Source organism: Micrasema longulum, unplaced genomic scaffold (genome assembly GCF_059751315.1).
Source record: "Micrasema longulum isolate JH-2025_06_02 unplaced genomic scaffold, ASM5975131v1 h1tg001249l, whole genome shotgun sequence".
Taxonomy (NCBI): domain Eukaryota; kingdom Metazoa; phylum Arthropoda; class Insecta; order Trichoptera; family Brachycentridae; genus Micrasema; species Micrasema longulum.
Genome location: NW_028278436.1, coordinates 173,727 through 190,777, shown reverse-complemented (window position 1 = coordinate 190,777; position 17,051 = coordinate 173,727). Strand labels below are relative to the sequence as shown.

The window sequence follows — 17,051 nt, the reverse complement described above, 5'->3', positions numbered from 1 at the left end:
CAAACTATGGCTTGCATGTACCAATGTCCCGATCGTGTGGCATTGTAAACGTAAGACAAGATCTGGACTTTTTTGGTGCAAGTCTCGCTAGATTTAAATAATCACTAAGATAGTCCAGATCTTGTCTCGAGGTAGGAATTATTATTAATTTTGTTGTCCTAGCTTTAATTTTCTTTATTTGTGTTTTTTATTTTAATTTTTTTAATTTGGATAACAAATAAAAATACAGTATTACAACTTAATACAATTTTTTACATTAATTAAATACATATAGTTACATTAACGTTTCCCATTACGTAAAAGAAATAAACAATTCTTGTGTACATAATGGGGAGTGACGTCTTACAATAGTTTATTTTATTTTAATGAATAATATTTTTAGGATAACATATATAAATTACAAAAAAAACATCAACGATGTTTTTAATCAGTGTTACATAAAGAAGAATTATAAATGTAACTTTTCACTTCTTTCTTGTATATATATATTGTATTCCTGACTGTACCTTTTATTGTCTTTGTTCATTTCATTAAAGACAAATATTCCTCTGTAAGTATAATGATGTATTACCACCTGTTCTAGGTCGGGTACTTACGTTTTGTGACCTAGAAATACTACTATTTATTTTATATTTATGTATTTGAAGCAAACAATTCTTTTTGTATAGCAATTTTATATCTAAAACCTTAATTTTTGAAATAATTAAACAGTGGGAAAAGTAGACGATTTTTTTCTTTAAAAGCACCACCCCATCCGATTATTCTTATTATTATTATATACATTGTGTATTTTAAGAATATGTGTTGTCCATTTTTTGTATGGACTAAGTCCGTTAATAAATAAATAAATAAGAGGAAATGTTTAACAGTATGTTTTTTTATTTCAAATGTGTGAACTTTAGAATATTCCTTCTTTTGCTTATGGTAACACGATGTTACATCACCACGCGCAAAAGAATTATTCACCACAGCATTTTAAAAGTTGAATAACTTTTATTACAGGTGGGTTCGAAGGGTCAAAATTAATATTTTCCCAGCTTATTGATCACTATATTCCATTTATTCCTTTGGAAGAAGTTCACGTGGAGAAGTGCGCCCGAGCAGAGTTCAAAAACGTTGGAATTTCATATCCCTCTAAAAAAATGATTGAGTAAGATTTCTACCTTTTGTATTTTGAGATTATTATAAGTCGCTACTTCCATGTATCCTGTGTACGAATAAAACGATATTTCTGGGTTAAATACATTGTTGAATATAAATTTTCCCGAACAATTTCGAAGAAACACTACCGACGCTCAATCTTCAAGTTTTGGGTATTATTATTATTATTATTGGATAATTTATAAAACACCATTTTTGTGAAAATCACCTCAAGGGCGCTGTACAATAAATAAATATCCCTGCACGTCTTACAGCTACAGAGCGCATGGACAATTGCGATTCTAATTCCTCTTTTCCATATATGATATATTTAAATTATAATAGAGAGGAGTTCGATTACAGCGCGTCTTGCTGCTACAGAGCGCATAGACGGTAAGTAATCTAGCCCCCATTTACATAAAAAAAATCATTAGACCATGAAATAAAGTGCTTGAATGATATTAAAATAACTATACTAAAAAAACTCATCATCATACTCAGCGCATGGACTGTTGAAATTCTAGACCCCATTTACATCGATATGTTTGCCATAGTACACATATCTACACACAAATGACATACCTCCATTATGACGTCATAGTTGAAGATAAATTATCTCGAGCGATTACAAAGGTACACTACCGACGCTCTATCTTCATGTTTTAAGGTAGGTACATTAGTATGTACCTTCCTATAAATCTAGAGTACCTCACCATACACATATCTACTCATTAAAAGTGTCAAACAATTTGTTCCGCCGAGTAAATTTTTGCTTTAATTACAATTAATTTTATTTTTAAATCGTTCTAAGGCGGCTACTTTTTTTTAAAGTCTATTTCAAATGCGAAAGAGAAATAAGTAAATTTTGAAGTCGAAATAAATTCTGATATACCTGTAAGTTTTGAATCCGAACGGCTAGATGCAGTAGCTAGATGTTGCGTTATAGACATATAAGAGTATATAGCCGTAAAAACATAGCCACCATAAAAAAAATGTAGTCATTACATTTTTTCTATCATTTTTACTATCTTCCAGAGTACATATCGAAATGTCAAAAGAGCCGGCTTTGTAATATCTCGGTAGATAAATACAGACAAAAGTTAAGCATTCTTGGTAATTGTCAAAAGTCGTATAAAAATCATGTTCATGCGAGCATTTTTTGATTTATTTGGGATTAATTTGAGTTTATATTTGTTTTGAAGAGGCCACTTATTATCACATACACCTATTTAAAACATAAATGAGAACTTTTAAAAAAATTTATTGAGTAAGAAACGCTGAGTAAATTTTCGGCGTCATTTATTGGTTGGCTTCGATCATACAACGTCGAGATGACAAGTCGGTGGACCATACCGAGGTCGATAGAGATAGTACAGTATTTAAGTATATAATCGAAGAAAGCCTTTATAATTGCTTTCAAAGCTTTTTCGAAAAAGCTGAAAAGGGGGCAATGCATCAACAGGTGAGTGACGTGTTGAGGAGTTTCATCGTCGCATGGGCAGCTATCAATTTCGAAGAGCTTGAAGCGATGCAGGTAGCTCATGAACCCATCATGACCTGTAAGCATCTAGGTGATCTCGTAGCCAGCATTCTCCATTAAAAAAACGGAGTGGATATTCCACTTATCAAAGGTGTAATCATATATATAAAAATAAATATATATATACATATTTATTAAATATATATATATGTGTGGATAATTTTCTAAAGTACAGATACGGAAACATGATCAATGAGGGAAAGAATATTAAGTGGAATTTAGTTCTTAAAATTTAGAACATAAGTGGAAGTTACAATAATTGAACTTATGATTTGGTATGTTGGAAGATATCCACTTTGAAGGGGTGTTAACAAACACGGGTCCATGTCTACGGAGGTGGTAAGTGGAGTGAGGGAGGTCTGGTATCAAAAATAGATTGTCTCATTCACCCATACCAGTATTGAATCAACTGCTTCACAACTGTATAGCTTATGTTAGTTTTTTGTTATTTTCATTGTGTGTTTTGTAATATAAATAATATAGATGTACATAAATACCTTGTTTTTAAAACTGTCTGAATATTTGTTAATTATGTTTGTTTTTTAAGTTATTCTTCATTTTTTATTCTCAAATGTTATTTCAAAAAAGTATTTTGTTAAGTGTCCTCGGCACGGGAAACCCCAGTGAGGTCACATTATTTTTATTATTAATTATAGTTTATAAGCAAAAAATATGAATAAATAAATAAACACTGCAAAGGGAACATAGTCAAGAAAGGCGAGGGGTGATTAAATGTGTGATTATTAATTAAATTGTTCTGAGAATTTATTTTTTAGTGAATTTCTATTATTTCGAGTTTATTCATATTAATTCCTTTGTTATTTACCTGGTGCAGGAGTTTTAGGGTGTGATTATGGAATGAATGTTTACTATCTATTATATGATTCTTGAATTCCAAGAAAAAATTTATTGGTCAAGCAACGGCGGTGCTCGTTGAAAGTTAGTGTTCTTGTAAAAGAATAAAAATTGCGTAGCACTAATAACAAAGTTTTATTTTCATTATAATTTATACTGAAGTGTAACGAAATGAATGCCGATTCAATCAATAATATTAATTCTATCTCTATTTTTTTTTCAGATATGTGATGTCACACATAACATATGGACCACCAAATAACCCCATTTTCGCAAATGCAGGCTGCAAAAGAATCCGAAATCAAGTGTCCTATATAAAAACGACAGTTTAATAAAGATCATCACTATTTTTTTACATTTTTACTAATTTTCTTACATTTAATTTTAATATTTTGTTTTTTATAAATGTTTTCCCCATACTTACTTACTCAGACTTTTTCTTAAGTCCAGTGTTGAATAAAAGCCTCCCGTTTGGACCTCCACGATTCCCTGTCAGCTGCTGTCCTTTGCCACTTTGGACCTGCAATTCTTCTGATGTCGTCGGACCATCTGGTCTGGGACTTCCCTATGCTTCTGCGTCCTGTTCTCGGCCTCCAGTTCATCACTGTTTTTGTCCACCTGTCGTCCGACATCCGAGAAACATGACTCGCCCAATTCCACTACAATTTCCACATCCGTAATTTTCGCATTTTCCTTGATCCACTGATTGTCTTGCGATCCCTGAGCGAGATGTTTAAGGTAGTTACCGGTACCGATAAGGGCAGGTATAAAGGTCATAAAAACGTTAATAATATATTGTTATAAATGGAATATTACAACCAGAATTATCATCTTTAAAAAAAATAAAATACAATTCTATAAAAAAAGGATTCAACTAAAATATTTCAATAAATACTTTTTTTAAAGTATTATCCAAGGCATAATTTTACGCAGAGATACAGGAAAATGTTACAGAAATGTATGTGATTTAAAATGTTTGTATTTCTTTTCGAAAACAAAAAATTGGAATTTTGCTTCGGCCACTTTCATGTTCAATTTATTATCTTCGAAATATTACAAAAAGATTAGTTCAATACTTAGTCTTTATTGAGATCCCAGATACCCAAGTTTAGTCTAAATTTGAAATTTACCAGACTACAGTCATAACATTCTTCTTCCCGTCGCTCTTTGTGTCACTTTAAGCTTGTGTAGGATTCTTTCATTAATGGCCCAATACATATGTTAATAAATACTTTATTCTATAATGAAAATATTGTTATATATGAGTATATACCAACAATTTGCTCATATGCCTCGGATTTTTTCAAATTGAACGGTTTGGGTAGGTAGGAAGAAATTGCCCTAAGGCAAGATGCCCGCCCTTGTGCATTTGTGTGTAAACTGTATATGTATATAAAACGTTTCAATGAATATAAATAAATACTGTCGAAATACTGAAAAAGCCCCCTAATTGCATTTCTAAATTAATATTTGACCAAACAAAAGTATTTTCCATTCTTCCTCATATTTTAATCATGATACATACGCATGCAACAACCTTATTTCCTTTAAATTGTTTTAATAGTTGAGATTTTTCATGATGTTTCAAATTCATAGATGAGAGCAGAGAGTACGCATGCGTCGAATACTTTTTTCTTGAGCATGAAACCACCTTAGTTACTTTAAATTGTTTAAATAGTTGGAATTTTTCATGATGTTCCGGGTTCGATTCCCGGTGAGAACACAAAAATTAAATTTGATTTTTCTCTAGCCTGGGTGTACTGTGATGTAATTGACCACTATAATTAGGCCTACAAGAATATTGTTGCGCAAAGAAAAAAGTATACATTTTTGGGCTAATTTTGAAAGTGCCGGCCATCTAAATTTAATTTAATATTATAATAGAGTAGAAAAAAATAAACCTTTTTTATTACAAAACTAAAGTTCTGGGGCTAGTCTGTCAGATAATATTCAAACTCAAAATATCTATTCTAAATGGGATCTCTATATACTTTTTTTTTGTTTGAAAATTTATTTATTAACCCTTACGGATTATTACATTCATTTCACAAAAAAAAAAATATAATCACTTTTCATTCATACTCTGTTGTTCAAAATAATATTTTTTACATCTTTTGAAAAGTTTGTCAGAGTCTTTTGTTTAGTTTTGTCTGGTAGTTTATTGTATAATTTCAGTCCCTGGTTTATTAGTATTGACTGTCCTTGTCTTGTTTTAGAAAGTTGTCTATGATATTTTTCTGATATTCTCGTATTATGTCTATGTTGACTACAATTTTTTACAAGTTTTAGTTTTTCATCTACAATTACATTAGTGGTTAATTTATGGATAAATTTTAATGATTCTAGTTGAAAGAGTTCAGTTATATTTAAATGCTTAGTTTGTTTAAATAGTTCTCTAGTTGCAGTTAGGTAGGGAAGTTCATGTACTAACTTTAATATTTGATTTTGTTGTCTTCGTAGTCTGTTTATGTCATTTTGATATCCTGTTCCTTCGAGGGCGAATCCATTTACGTGCATTTATTTACGGCATGTCCATTTCCGAACATATACAGGTAATGTGTATGCAGGCATAGATAAAGCTTTCACAGGCAGACAAGCTATCGCGCACTATTATTGCTCCTGCCATAATGGCAGCAGAACTATCGGCTGCCGCTCCCATGTGATGTGCACAGTATGGTACATGGGGTATGCGAGGCACCCGCCTGCTGTAAACATAATCATAGAGGATTACATTAAAATATTTAGCACGTGAGACTAAAATGCAATTAACTACTATTCCACCCTCAGGGTAATAATGCGCCAAGCTATAGAGGAGCCCAAACGTAGGATAACCATTCTTTGACTATTGGGTATTAAGTTAGCTACAGTTTGCAGCAAAACAATGGGCCGTACTCAGGTCGAAAATTGCCAAATGGATATTAATTTGCATTGTTAATACTTTTAAATATGTACCTGCGTATTTATTATTGCAGGGTTATTCCAATTTGTTTTTCTATAATTCGACTATATTTATTTTATAAAACTGAAAATACATGTGTGTGTTTATTTTTTTATTTATTTATTCATTTTATTCACAATATACTTATGTTACATTTATTGAGACATAAATTCCAACTCCATGAAACCAATGTCCTGTGTTGAGTTTGTTTGTTTGTCCGTCACATCTCCGACACGGCGAGTAGTAGCGACCTGAAATTTGGACACGTCATTTAAGATGCAATTTCAAGGTTAACGTTGCTTTTTTAGAGTAAAATTTGAATCGACCTCTACTCGATAAAGACTCAAACTTTATATGGATGCCTAGTGCGGCCCCAAAATATTTCCCGTAATCCCAATGTAATTATAAAACCAAATATAGATAGAATTATCTTAAAATGAATTATTATTTATCTCTCACTACTTTACACGTGTAACATAGGGTAATTAGTATAAAGAGTCAACACATTTTTCATACTATTCTATCGAAATCTCAACTTTTTTGATTTGACATTTATTTAAATATCCGTTCTTACGGGAATTAAATTACTGGGATAGCAATATGCCCCGTATAAGCAGATAAAGTTTGAACTGGAAGAAAACTTACGAAAATTGACCTTTTGCATTATTTGTGTGTGGCAGATATAACAGATAGGCCTGAACGGCTTCTGACTGAAAAAATAATTACATTTATATTGTTAAATACGTTTTTTGAACAATTCGTACCTATGTATGGTAACGAGTTAGACATAAATAAACGTGAACTAAGAAAAATATATTCAAACCTTTAATATAAAAATCAAACACTGATTTGAGTCTACTGAAAACTTTATTTTATTTTTACGAATATAAAACAAAAATTTCGTGACAATTGTTTCGTCTTGTTAAGACATTTTCAACCGTTTAAATTGCTGAAGGCAATCCAATATTTTTGTTCTATATTAGATAGAGCTAGTATGTGAATAACGTGTCCATTTATAATAATATGTCTGTGAGTTTGAAACAATTTTTAGTCTATTAATAATTTTATTACGTATTATTTTTTAATATATTATTATTTATCAATATGTATGTCGATAATTTTATAAAACTTTTTTATTAATCACTGTGGACTTCAGTAAATATTTTTAAAAATTTGTATTTGTTTATTCCCAATCTGTTTTCTGGCCAAAGAACGCAACCGTTTTTAAAATATTCGATTTTATAATGTTGGTTTGGCTTGTAAATGAGTAAAATCAACTTAATTAAAAAAAAAACAGTAAAAATAAATATTTGTATCTTCAACAACTAACCCCAGTATTAAAAAAAAAATTACAATTTTTCAAATAAAGGTAGGTTACCCAAACCATTCGATGCGAATTCTGGTTGCTGAATGTTCTAGACTTAGCTTGCGCACGCGCACACTGCGTTTTCTGGATCGTTGCAATTTGCAAATTTTCGTTTGACAATTGCAAAAAATTCTAAAAATCATCTCTGGCGCTCCGGCACGTTGTTCCATAGGATTGAATTAAATTTTACGCACGTAGGATATTAAAATCTTTTGACAATGTCTTCGGCTAAAATTGAAGAGGTAAGTAAACATCGTACTGTTTTTTCTATAAGTAACTGACGGATAACACGACAGAAACCTACGATAAAAAAACAATATGTTTACCGATTTATTGAATGTTTTATTGGATGTAGATGAAACAGGACATCGCGGAATTAGAACTCTTGCAAAAACAAGCGACACGAAAACGTATAATCGACATAATTTCTTTGGAAGTGAGGAAGTTGGGAACCGAGTTGATCAAACTTCAAGAAGAAAAATCGAACGAGTCGGCAGCGGCCCAAAGTAATGGGCAAAGCAGTAAACAAACCGAATCCAAACACTACGAAGTCAAACTTAATGGATATGGTAAGTAGATTTGGGGATTTAGTAATCGAATGCTTACATTTAACCAGTTGACATATTCTTTTCATTGACTTTTTTGTTAATCATCGTGTTAATTTCATTTTTTGCATAACCCTACCCCATAATGTTTTGTTTTAAATATATATTTGGACCCCTGTATTTAGTAGCCTTTCATGTCATCTACAAGGCTAAGGTACTCGGAAAAAATCGTTTTTGCTTGTCTTGGAAATGGGATGTTACTGATTTTGGTTTGTTACCTTTTTGAGTCTAATCACCATTGTTGCAAAGTCCAAGAACAATAGTGCGTGACAACTACTTTTAACGACAGTGTGGATATCTGTTAAGGATATTCCATCTTTCCTGCATTCTGCTTCAAGATTGTGGCGTTGTAAACTGAAAAATGGGCACTGGAATACCAGATGTTCGATACTCTGTGAAGAAATATCATCGCATGGACAATATAGCCATCATTCTTTAATTTAAACCTATATAGGTAACTTTTCATAGCTCCCCATAATGTTACCAAATTTAAAAAATATTTTTCTGCGAATTTTCTTTGCTTTTCCCCCATGCAAACAGCAAGCCTAACAATTAATTCGCTCCACACATCTTTTGTGAAAATATTTTAATAAACCACTAAAGTTGCATACAGAATTGCTGATTTATAAAGTTTTTATTGTCTTTTAATGACTTACGTTGTATCCAGTTAACATAATACATTATATAGAAGTCTAGGCATCCACGGAGCTTACGACCTGTCATTGGCTGGTTTAAGTGCCCACTTTACACACTGTGTAACATTCACCATTCTGCCTATATTTGAACATCTATATTCCTTCGATTCTTCCTGTTGACGTTTGTGAAGTTAAAGAACTTAAACCAGCCAATGACAGGTCATAAGCCCTGTGGATTCCTGGACTTCTACATTCCCTTCTCTAAAATGTTCTTCATCTCTGTTGTATTATGTTAATATTCACAGCTCCGTAGTGGGTTGAATCCAGTCCTTGTCTACAAAAATTTGGATAAACTCAAAACATTGTTGATGAATCCAATTAAGGTTATGGTATCTAATAAACTCTAGCAATCAAACTAACTACTTGCTCGTATTTAAAAGCACTAAAAAAAGAGGTGTAATGTTGACGTTTCAATGTATACAGGGTGTTCATTAAACCCTGTCACATCCGAAACCACGATGATCAGCATGACCAAGAAGACATATTGGCACATTAAAATAATTTTTTAGAACTAATAAAATTTAAAAAAATAAAATATGAAAAATAGCAAATGGTTGCTTACTTCTGCAGGGGAGAAACGACGGGGGGAAAGGATGAGTCTGATACTGCGCCGCGCTCCTCTAACTTCTCCACTGCAGAAGTAAGCAACTATTTGTTTTTTTTAAATATTTTAATTTTTTTAAATTTTCTTTGTTCTAAATATTTTTTTAAAAATGCTAATATGTCTTCTTGCCCATGCTGATCATCGTAGTTTCAGATGTGACAGGATTTAAAGAACACCCTGTATATATAAATAAAAACAAATCTGATTCTTTTCCCCTCTGCCAAGGACCTCAGAACAGTGAACGAAATCTCACTAAATGGTACTATCGATGTGTTCCTACAGCAGGGGCAGGCATTTAAGAAGCTAGCGGTGTTGTCTCTCCTGACTCGCGATGTCACACTTGCCATTTCCGCCTAGATTATGCCATATTTATACCTTTAGTTAATTATACATTTTGTAAATTTAAGTAGATAACTTCCACTTTCTGTGATCAGTGTCAAATTGATCGTATATTGATCTTTACTCATTCATGTAACATTTGCAGGTTGGGACCAATCCGATAAGTATGTAAAAGTATTTGTTACCTTGAAAAATGCCCACACTGTTCCCAAGGAAAATGTGTTCTGTAATCTGACCGACAAGTCCATGGAACTGCATGTCAAGGGATTAGACAATAAGAACTATAGTCTCGTTATAAACAAACTACTGGAAACGATCAACGTGGAAGCCTCTCATTGGAAGCAAAAAACTGGTATGTTATGTTTGTGACTAATAAAAAATGTAGTAACATTTCACTAGTCGTGAGGTATTTTTATTTTATTAATTTAACTTTTTGCACATAATATAAATTGTACATTGGCGGGCTTATTTTTGATTTTATAACTAAAAATGAAGTTGAAGAACAGGTGCACGGACCTATAACGAGTGTTTTGAGGGTGCGGTGGTGGACCTGGCTTGGACGTGTGCCGCGGATGCCTCAGGAAAGCCTAAACCCAAATTGCCACTTCACACTTACAGTCTTCCGCCGTCCTGGAAGGCCGTCTATGACGATCTTTTGGCTGCATTCGGCGGAATTAAAAGTGTCAGAATTAGCGTAGGAGAGAGTTTTGGCTAGCAATAGAGTCTCCCAGAAGCGTCCGGTAATGTCTACACACTCCATTTATGAGCTAATGTGGAAAAAGAGGAAGATTTGAACCCAGTCATGCATAACTTGAAGCTATTTTTGAGGGTTAAAACTATGGATGATTTTCGTACTCTCCAGGCGGATATAATAAACGTATCTGAATGGGGAAGACGAAATAAATTACTGTTCAATATTTCAAAATGCTCAGTTATGTCTTTCACCAGGGCCCACAAAATGCTTTTCTTCCGCTATAGAATGAATGACCAGAATCTTATGCGGATTTCGAAGGTTAAAGATCTAGGCATAACTTTTGTGAGTTCCCTGACATTTCATGATCAGATCGAAACAGTTTGTAGTAGTTCGTTGAAGATGTTAGGGTTCATCTTGCGTACTGCCAGGGTTTTTGGTAGTACACGAGTACTGAGAATTCTTTATAACTCGTTGGTGCGAAGTAGACTCGAGAGTAGCTCGATGATTTGGGGACCGTATGAGTTGAAGTGCTCTCTTATGGTGGAGAGGGTTCAGAAGAAATTTCTTTGGATTCTCTACATGAGGGAGTGCGGATAATATCCATGGCTTTATCCCACTGGGTTCCATCAGGATATGCTCGGTTACAGCGGTTTGAAGACCAGAAGGAATGTGTATTTAACTACGTACTTCTTTCGATTTTTGCGCGGTTCTATTGACAACCCTGAAATTATGCGAAGCATTAGCTTTTATGTTCCGGATAATTACCTTAGACAGCGTCAGCATAGACTGTTTCACATTCCAATATACAGGACCGACCTGCCAATGGTTATGCCTGTTGGAAGGGCTATCTCTATGTTGAACAATATTACTTTGAACATTGACATTTTTCACGTCTCTGAGGGAGTTTTTCGTTGCAAGATTCTCTAACTTTTTTAACATATTATTATTCTCTGGATATTATGTATACTTATGTGTTATTTTTATATATACCTAATTTTACCTTATTTTTAAAATTATTTCTATATGTACGAATTCAGATATTCCATTTTGTAATGTACATATCGGTAGTCAGATGGCAGAAGGGACCATCTGTATTTTGGTCTATGTTTATGTTTTAATTAATATTTCAGTAAATACACGCAGAAAGAAAAAGAAAAAAATCAGCGTCATTCAGAATGGTAATTTATTATTGAAAAGCAACACTAAAATATATTAGTTTGTGGATTGAAGTCTTGAAATTGAGACATTTTTCAGCTCTCCTGAACATTTTTGAAAATTACAGATGGTCCCTTCTGCCATCTGACTACCGTTATATATAAATAAATAAAATTTAAACATTAAGTAAGGCACTCCATTCGTTCTCCGATTGCAGCGCATCAGCATAATTTTTGTCACATGGAAGGTGATGTGTTCAGCCTTAAGCTTCAGGTGCCAGCCCAGGAACAATGAAATATTCCAGTGTAGTACAATCTTAAAAACTAACATTTCACTGCTGCACTACAAGGCGGTCTCATCTTTGTACACTGTAAAATTTATCTTTTTAGATATGGTAGTTGTATTTCTGGCCAAATCCCGTCCGAATACCTCGTGGTCTCACATGACTGAACTGGAAAAAAGATTCGAAGAAAATAAGAGTAATAAATTCAAGAATGAAGGCATTGACAAGACCAAGGATCCGCAAGATTCACTCATGGGACTTATGAGAAACATGTGAGTATTTTTTGGTCCCACTTTTTTCCCATATTTTTTGGCTCTCACTATATGTACCTTAGAGTAATTATACGCCACTGGCTAATAAACTAAGTAAAGCAGCAAATTAAATATAATGTAGCAATTTTTATACATAGAATAATTAAGGGGATGAATAAAATAAAAACAATAATAAAATTTAACCTACAATGTCATACATATGAAACAAGGGATAAAAAAAGATAAGATTACCAATGAGGAGAAAAACAGAATCTCAAAACTCACTGTACAAGGGATTGAAGCTGTACAATGAGTTACCTGAAGAAATAAAGGAGATAGAAAAAGTCGAAATATTTCAAATTAATTTAAAAAAATATGTTATTGAGAAATTTTGATAAAAAAATTGTAATGTTATATTAAATGTTTATATTAGTTCTTAAGATGTTATGAACTAACTTAATAAAGCATAAATAAATAGTAGAGCCACCCATGCGGACAAAAACCATTCTATGATTATCAACCACGAAGTTTGCTACAGTTAACAGTAATACAATGGGCCGTAGCCACTCAGGTCAAGAATTGAAAGCGCGAAACGAAACCGTCCATTACACGTTTGTTGTTGAACTAAAAGCCGAACCAAAAATTTGGGACGCTTTCGTTCTATGCAAGAGCTAAAAGGGCTTCTCTAGCATAATCTAGCGGCCAGTGATTCCGCCAGAAAATCTAAAATCCACACCACACGGTCACAACTCATGGGTTTGCGTTCCCCCAAATTTGACAGTTCTGTTTATTGACGTACCCATCAAGTTGGACTTAAACTTGAACCACTGACTTGTTGATGCTACATTATGCAATTGAAGAATATTCGGCGCTGCGCATGGTCTGTTGGCTTTAGATGTTGAGTTAATTGAATCTCGTGAGCGTGTATATGCAGGTCTTTAGTTAAAATTCGTCGCAACGAGCTTCTCGAGACGTTTAATTGTTGACAACGATGACGAATGGAGGTGGATGGGAGTTTGTGTACACTTTCTCTAACTGCCGCAATGCTTTCAAGGGATAGACGCGTAGGAGGACGGCCACCTGCCTTAACATCCTGAACGGAGCCAACAGTTTCAAATTTACTAATTAAATTCTCCACAACGGCTCGAGATGGTGTGTAATGATGAATGAATGTGCGACATTTTCGAACCGTCTCTGTAAAGCTCCCATCTATGCGTTGCTCGGCTGAGAAATGCTGCATGACTTAACCTCAAACTTTGTTGAAGACAACTGCAAAATATCCGCGTTCCATGTTTGACAATGAAAATTATTTGAAATTCAAAATTCAAGTAGGTTTTGAGACACTGAATATTTTATATTATTTATTTATACACGGCATTTCTGCCATTTACATATATGTGGTTTAAAGAGTGCTTGAAAATAAAAAAAAAAAACAAAAATCAAGTATGATACATTAATATTCACGTTATAAATTATTTGAAATATATACATATTTTAAAGTAATTACAAAATAACAAAATACTTAAATCAATCAAATTATAAGTATTCTAACCCGATCTTCTGAAGCTGATTTGCTCTTTTTGATAATAATATGTTGGTTTCTTTATTTTTTAAGTTAGACAGAGATAAACTAAATATATCAAAATATGATGCATATTCATTCCCGGTATTCTGTAATCTAAAAATAGGTGAGTTACATTGAGCTACCGTTTGAGAATTTTGACAATAAAATATTGTAGATGTTCTGCTTAACCTAGGTGGTACATAGAATGAAATCAACTTCAGTATATCAGGGGTATCAAACATTGGTTTTATTATTTTATATAAAGTCGTAAGATCGGTCGATGTTCTTCGTTCTTGCGATTTAGTTAATTTTAGAGAGTCTAGAATGTTGTTATAATTTAACTGATTACTAGAAAAACCCATCTTTAAATTAATATATCTAAGAAACTTATTCTGGATTCTCTCAATAGAATCTGAGAAAGTAATTTGATAAGGTGATCATATTGGAGAATTTATTACATAAATAATAGACGAGTGATACTTTAATCCACAAATTTGGAATATCCAGTCTTCGATTCACATCTTCGAGACTGGTATCTTTATTAAGGAGGTCAATGTATTTATACAAAACAGAGGTAAGGATAGATAATTCAAAGTTATATGAAAGTAAATCAAATAAAGTTATTTTTATCTTAAGGATCATTATCAATTTTTTTTCTTCGGGTTAACTAATGAGTTGATATAATGTTATTTTAACGAGTTTAAGTATTTTGTTTTTAGTGTAGGATATTCCAAATTTGTGGATTAAAGTATCACTCGTCTTTTATTTATATAATAAATTACAATGAACTTCCATCAAGAATTTTCACTTTCAAACTTAAATATTGTAGAATTATAATCCAGTTGGCTCCTAACTAGAGATGTGTAAAGATATTTTAATGTATTTATAGTATCAAAATCTTTTCCGGTATATATATTATATTATGTAGTTACAAATTTATGAATATTTTTGTAGCTTATCTATATGTAAAAAAAATACCGTTCGCCACTGTTATGTATGGAAGCAAAGTATGGAATTGAGAAAACGAGGATAAAAGTTGGTTGAATGCTGTCAAATTGCAATTTCAGTATGGTAAAACTATATTGTGATAGGCGCACAAATGTCAAGATCTGTGCATTTTCTTAGGCTGAGCCAAGCAATATAGACAGAATCAAGAAAGGAATGCTGCTTCGGTTTGGACGTATAGAACGAATGGACAGCGAAGAACGGCTAAGAGGATTTACTATGTGAATGTCAATGGACACGGAAAACAAAAAAGTCCGAGAAAGATGTGGCATACTTGAAGAACTTCAACAAATACTTGAAGATAGACATGTCAAATTCGGAACATTCGAACGGATAGATTGTCATTGTCGCTGTTGTCCACCTTGCCAGGAACCCGGAACCTCGAGATTGGTAGGCAAACACACTAACTGAGAGTAGCTGTGGAATAGAAAACTCTATTTCCCACACAGAAAAAAAATGTATGTAACGCTGAACTTTCTGATCTTAATCTGAAGGCGGAATATTTTATTTTTTCAGGTACGAATCCGGAGACGATGATATGAAACGAATGATCGCCAAAGCTTGGACGGAAGGACAAGAGAAACGGGGTTCTTCTACCATGGATCTCTAATTTCCTTTCCATATACTTTGAATTGTTTCTCACACAATTATTGTATAGGTTATTAGTACACCGGACTCCCCTTTTACACATTTTGCGCAATGAGATGTAAAAAAGTACCCTAAAAAAAAAAAGTGGTGGATTATACAAAATTCCATTTAGGATATCAAAAAAAAACATTTATTGTGTCAATTTTTTATTTTTTTAAATGGTAACAAAGATTATTCACTATTACTTTTAGACAACAGACATCAGAGCCCCCCCCTTATAGGGGAGTAGAAAAGTGCAATGGTGAATAATAACTTCCTTCTTCTTTCTCATCCCCTCTTTTTTATTTTTTGGAATATTTCACTTCCGATGGGACAGTTGATAGTTTGAAGCGGATCTTATTTTTAATTAAATTTCTCTTCTGAAATGTTTATTACTGCCAATATTGCTTTAATTGAATTTGATTAACTACCTTTGGTTTAAAATCTTCTCTTAATATTGCTTTTTCAAATTTTAAAGATTACTTGATATACTTTTTATTCTTTCTTTTTTCTCAGCTGCGCTCGACATGTTTTTGTACTTTTAAACTACTTTTAATTACTTAATATATTAAAATAAAATAAAATCACTTTGTTTTTATGTACCACTTATATTTTTTATAATTTAATTAAATTAAATCTAAAAAGTTTAGAGATTTGTTTTCTTCTTCAGTAGAAACTGTAAATTGTATTTTAGGGTGAAAAGAATTTAGCGGGTTAGGGATTGCTTAGAACATATGAGCTGTTTTAAAAACAATAATTTTTCTGAGTTTGCTGACCATATCCCGACAAATAGTCACTCATTCAACTTTGAAGATGGCATCGAAATTCTATATACAAATAAAAAAGGATGTGCACTAGATTATTTTGAAATATTGGAGATTAGAAAGGCTGTAAATAAAAAATTTTATATTATTAATAATCAAATAAATCTTTCCGTTTTAAATATGTTCCCTCTCCCTAAATCCCCAAACAAACCCCCTCTCTTCTCTACCCCCGTAGCCACGCCCACTCTACCTTCACTGTGAAAAATTTATATATGTTATGTTAGTTTGTAATTAACCCTGAAGAAGGCATAGTATTGCCGAAACTAGTTGGTTGTCAAATTATAAAAAATATAAGTGGTACATAAAAACAAAGTGATTTTATTTTAATATATTAAATAATAATGTTCCACAAAGTAAGTGCTTCAAACATCAAAAATACTTTTAATTACTTTTAGAATTGCTTCTAAAAATAACATTGGTTTTCTTACTTGGTTAGTTTTGAAGATGTTCTTTAGATTAACTTAAATTTATTGTCTTCTATTTCTTTTAAAGTTTTTTTTTTTCAATCCCTTAAAATATTTATGTATATATAAATGTTTTTCCTTTTTAAAAATGTTTTTTTTTTA

At 32.5% G+C, this 17,051-nt stretch overlaps 2 protein-coding genes across 4 annotated transcripts in view; both read left to right on the top strand.

The window, feature by feature from the left end:
- The window catches only part of LOC148276275 (torsin-1B-like), a 29,145-nt gene extending 25,093 nt beyond the window's left edge, over positions 1-4,052 (top strand). For all 3 annotated transcript variants that reach the window (XM_088234504.1, XM_088234503.1, XM_088234501.1), the window contains exons 6-7: positions 1,003-1,150; positions 3,759-4,052. In XM_088234504.1, coding sequence (XP_088090630.1) covers positions 1,003-1,150; positions 3,759-3,867 — 257 coding nt within the window. In that variant the 3' untranslated portion in view covers positions 3,868-4,052. The remainder of the gene's footprint in view (positions 1-1,002; positions 1,151-3,758) is intronic.
- Positions 4,053-7,853: 3,801 nt separating this feature from the next.
- On the top strand, positions 7,854-16,105 carry LOC148276274 (calcyclin-binding protein). The gene is made up of 5 exons (XM_088234500.1): positions 7,854-8,081; positions 8,195-8,408; positions 10,228-10,434; positions 12,321-12,486; positions 15,551-16,105. The coding sequence occupies exons 1-5, from the start codon at positions 8,058-8,060 to the stop codon at positions 15,642-15,644; spliced, it is 705 nt and encodes a 234-aa protein (XP_088090626.1). The 5' UTR covers positions 7,854-8,057; the 3' UTR covers positions 15,645-16,105.
- The last annotated feature ends 946 nt before the right edge of the window (positions 16,106-17,051 follow it).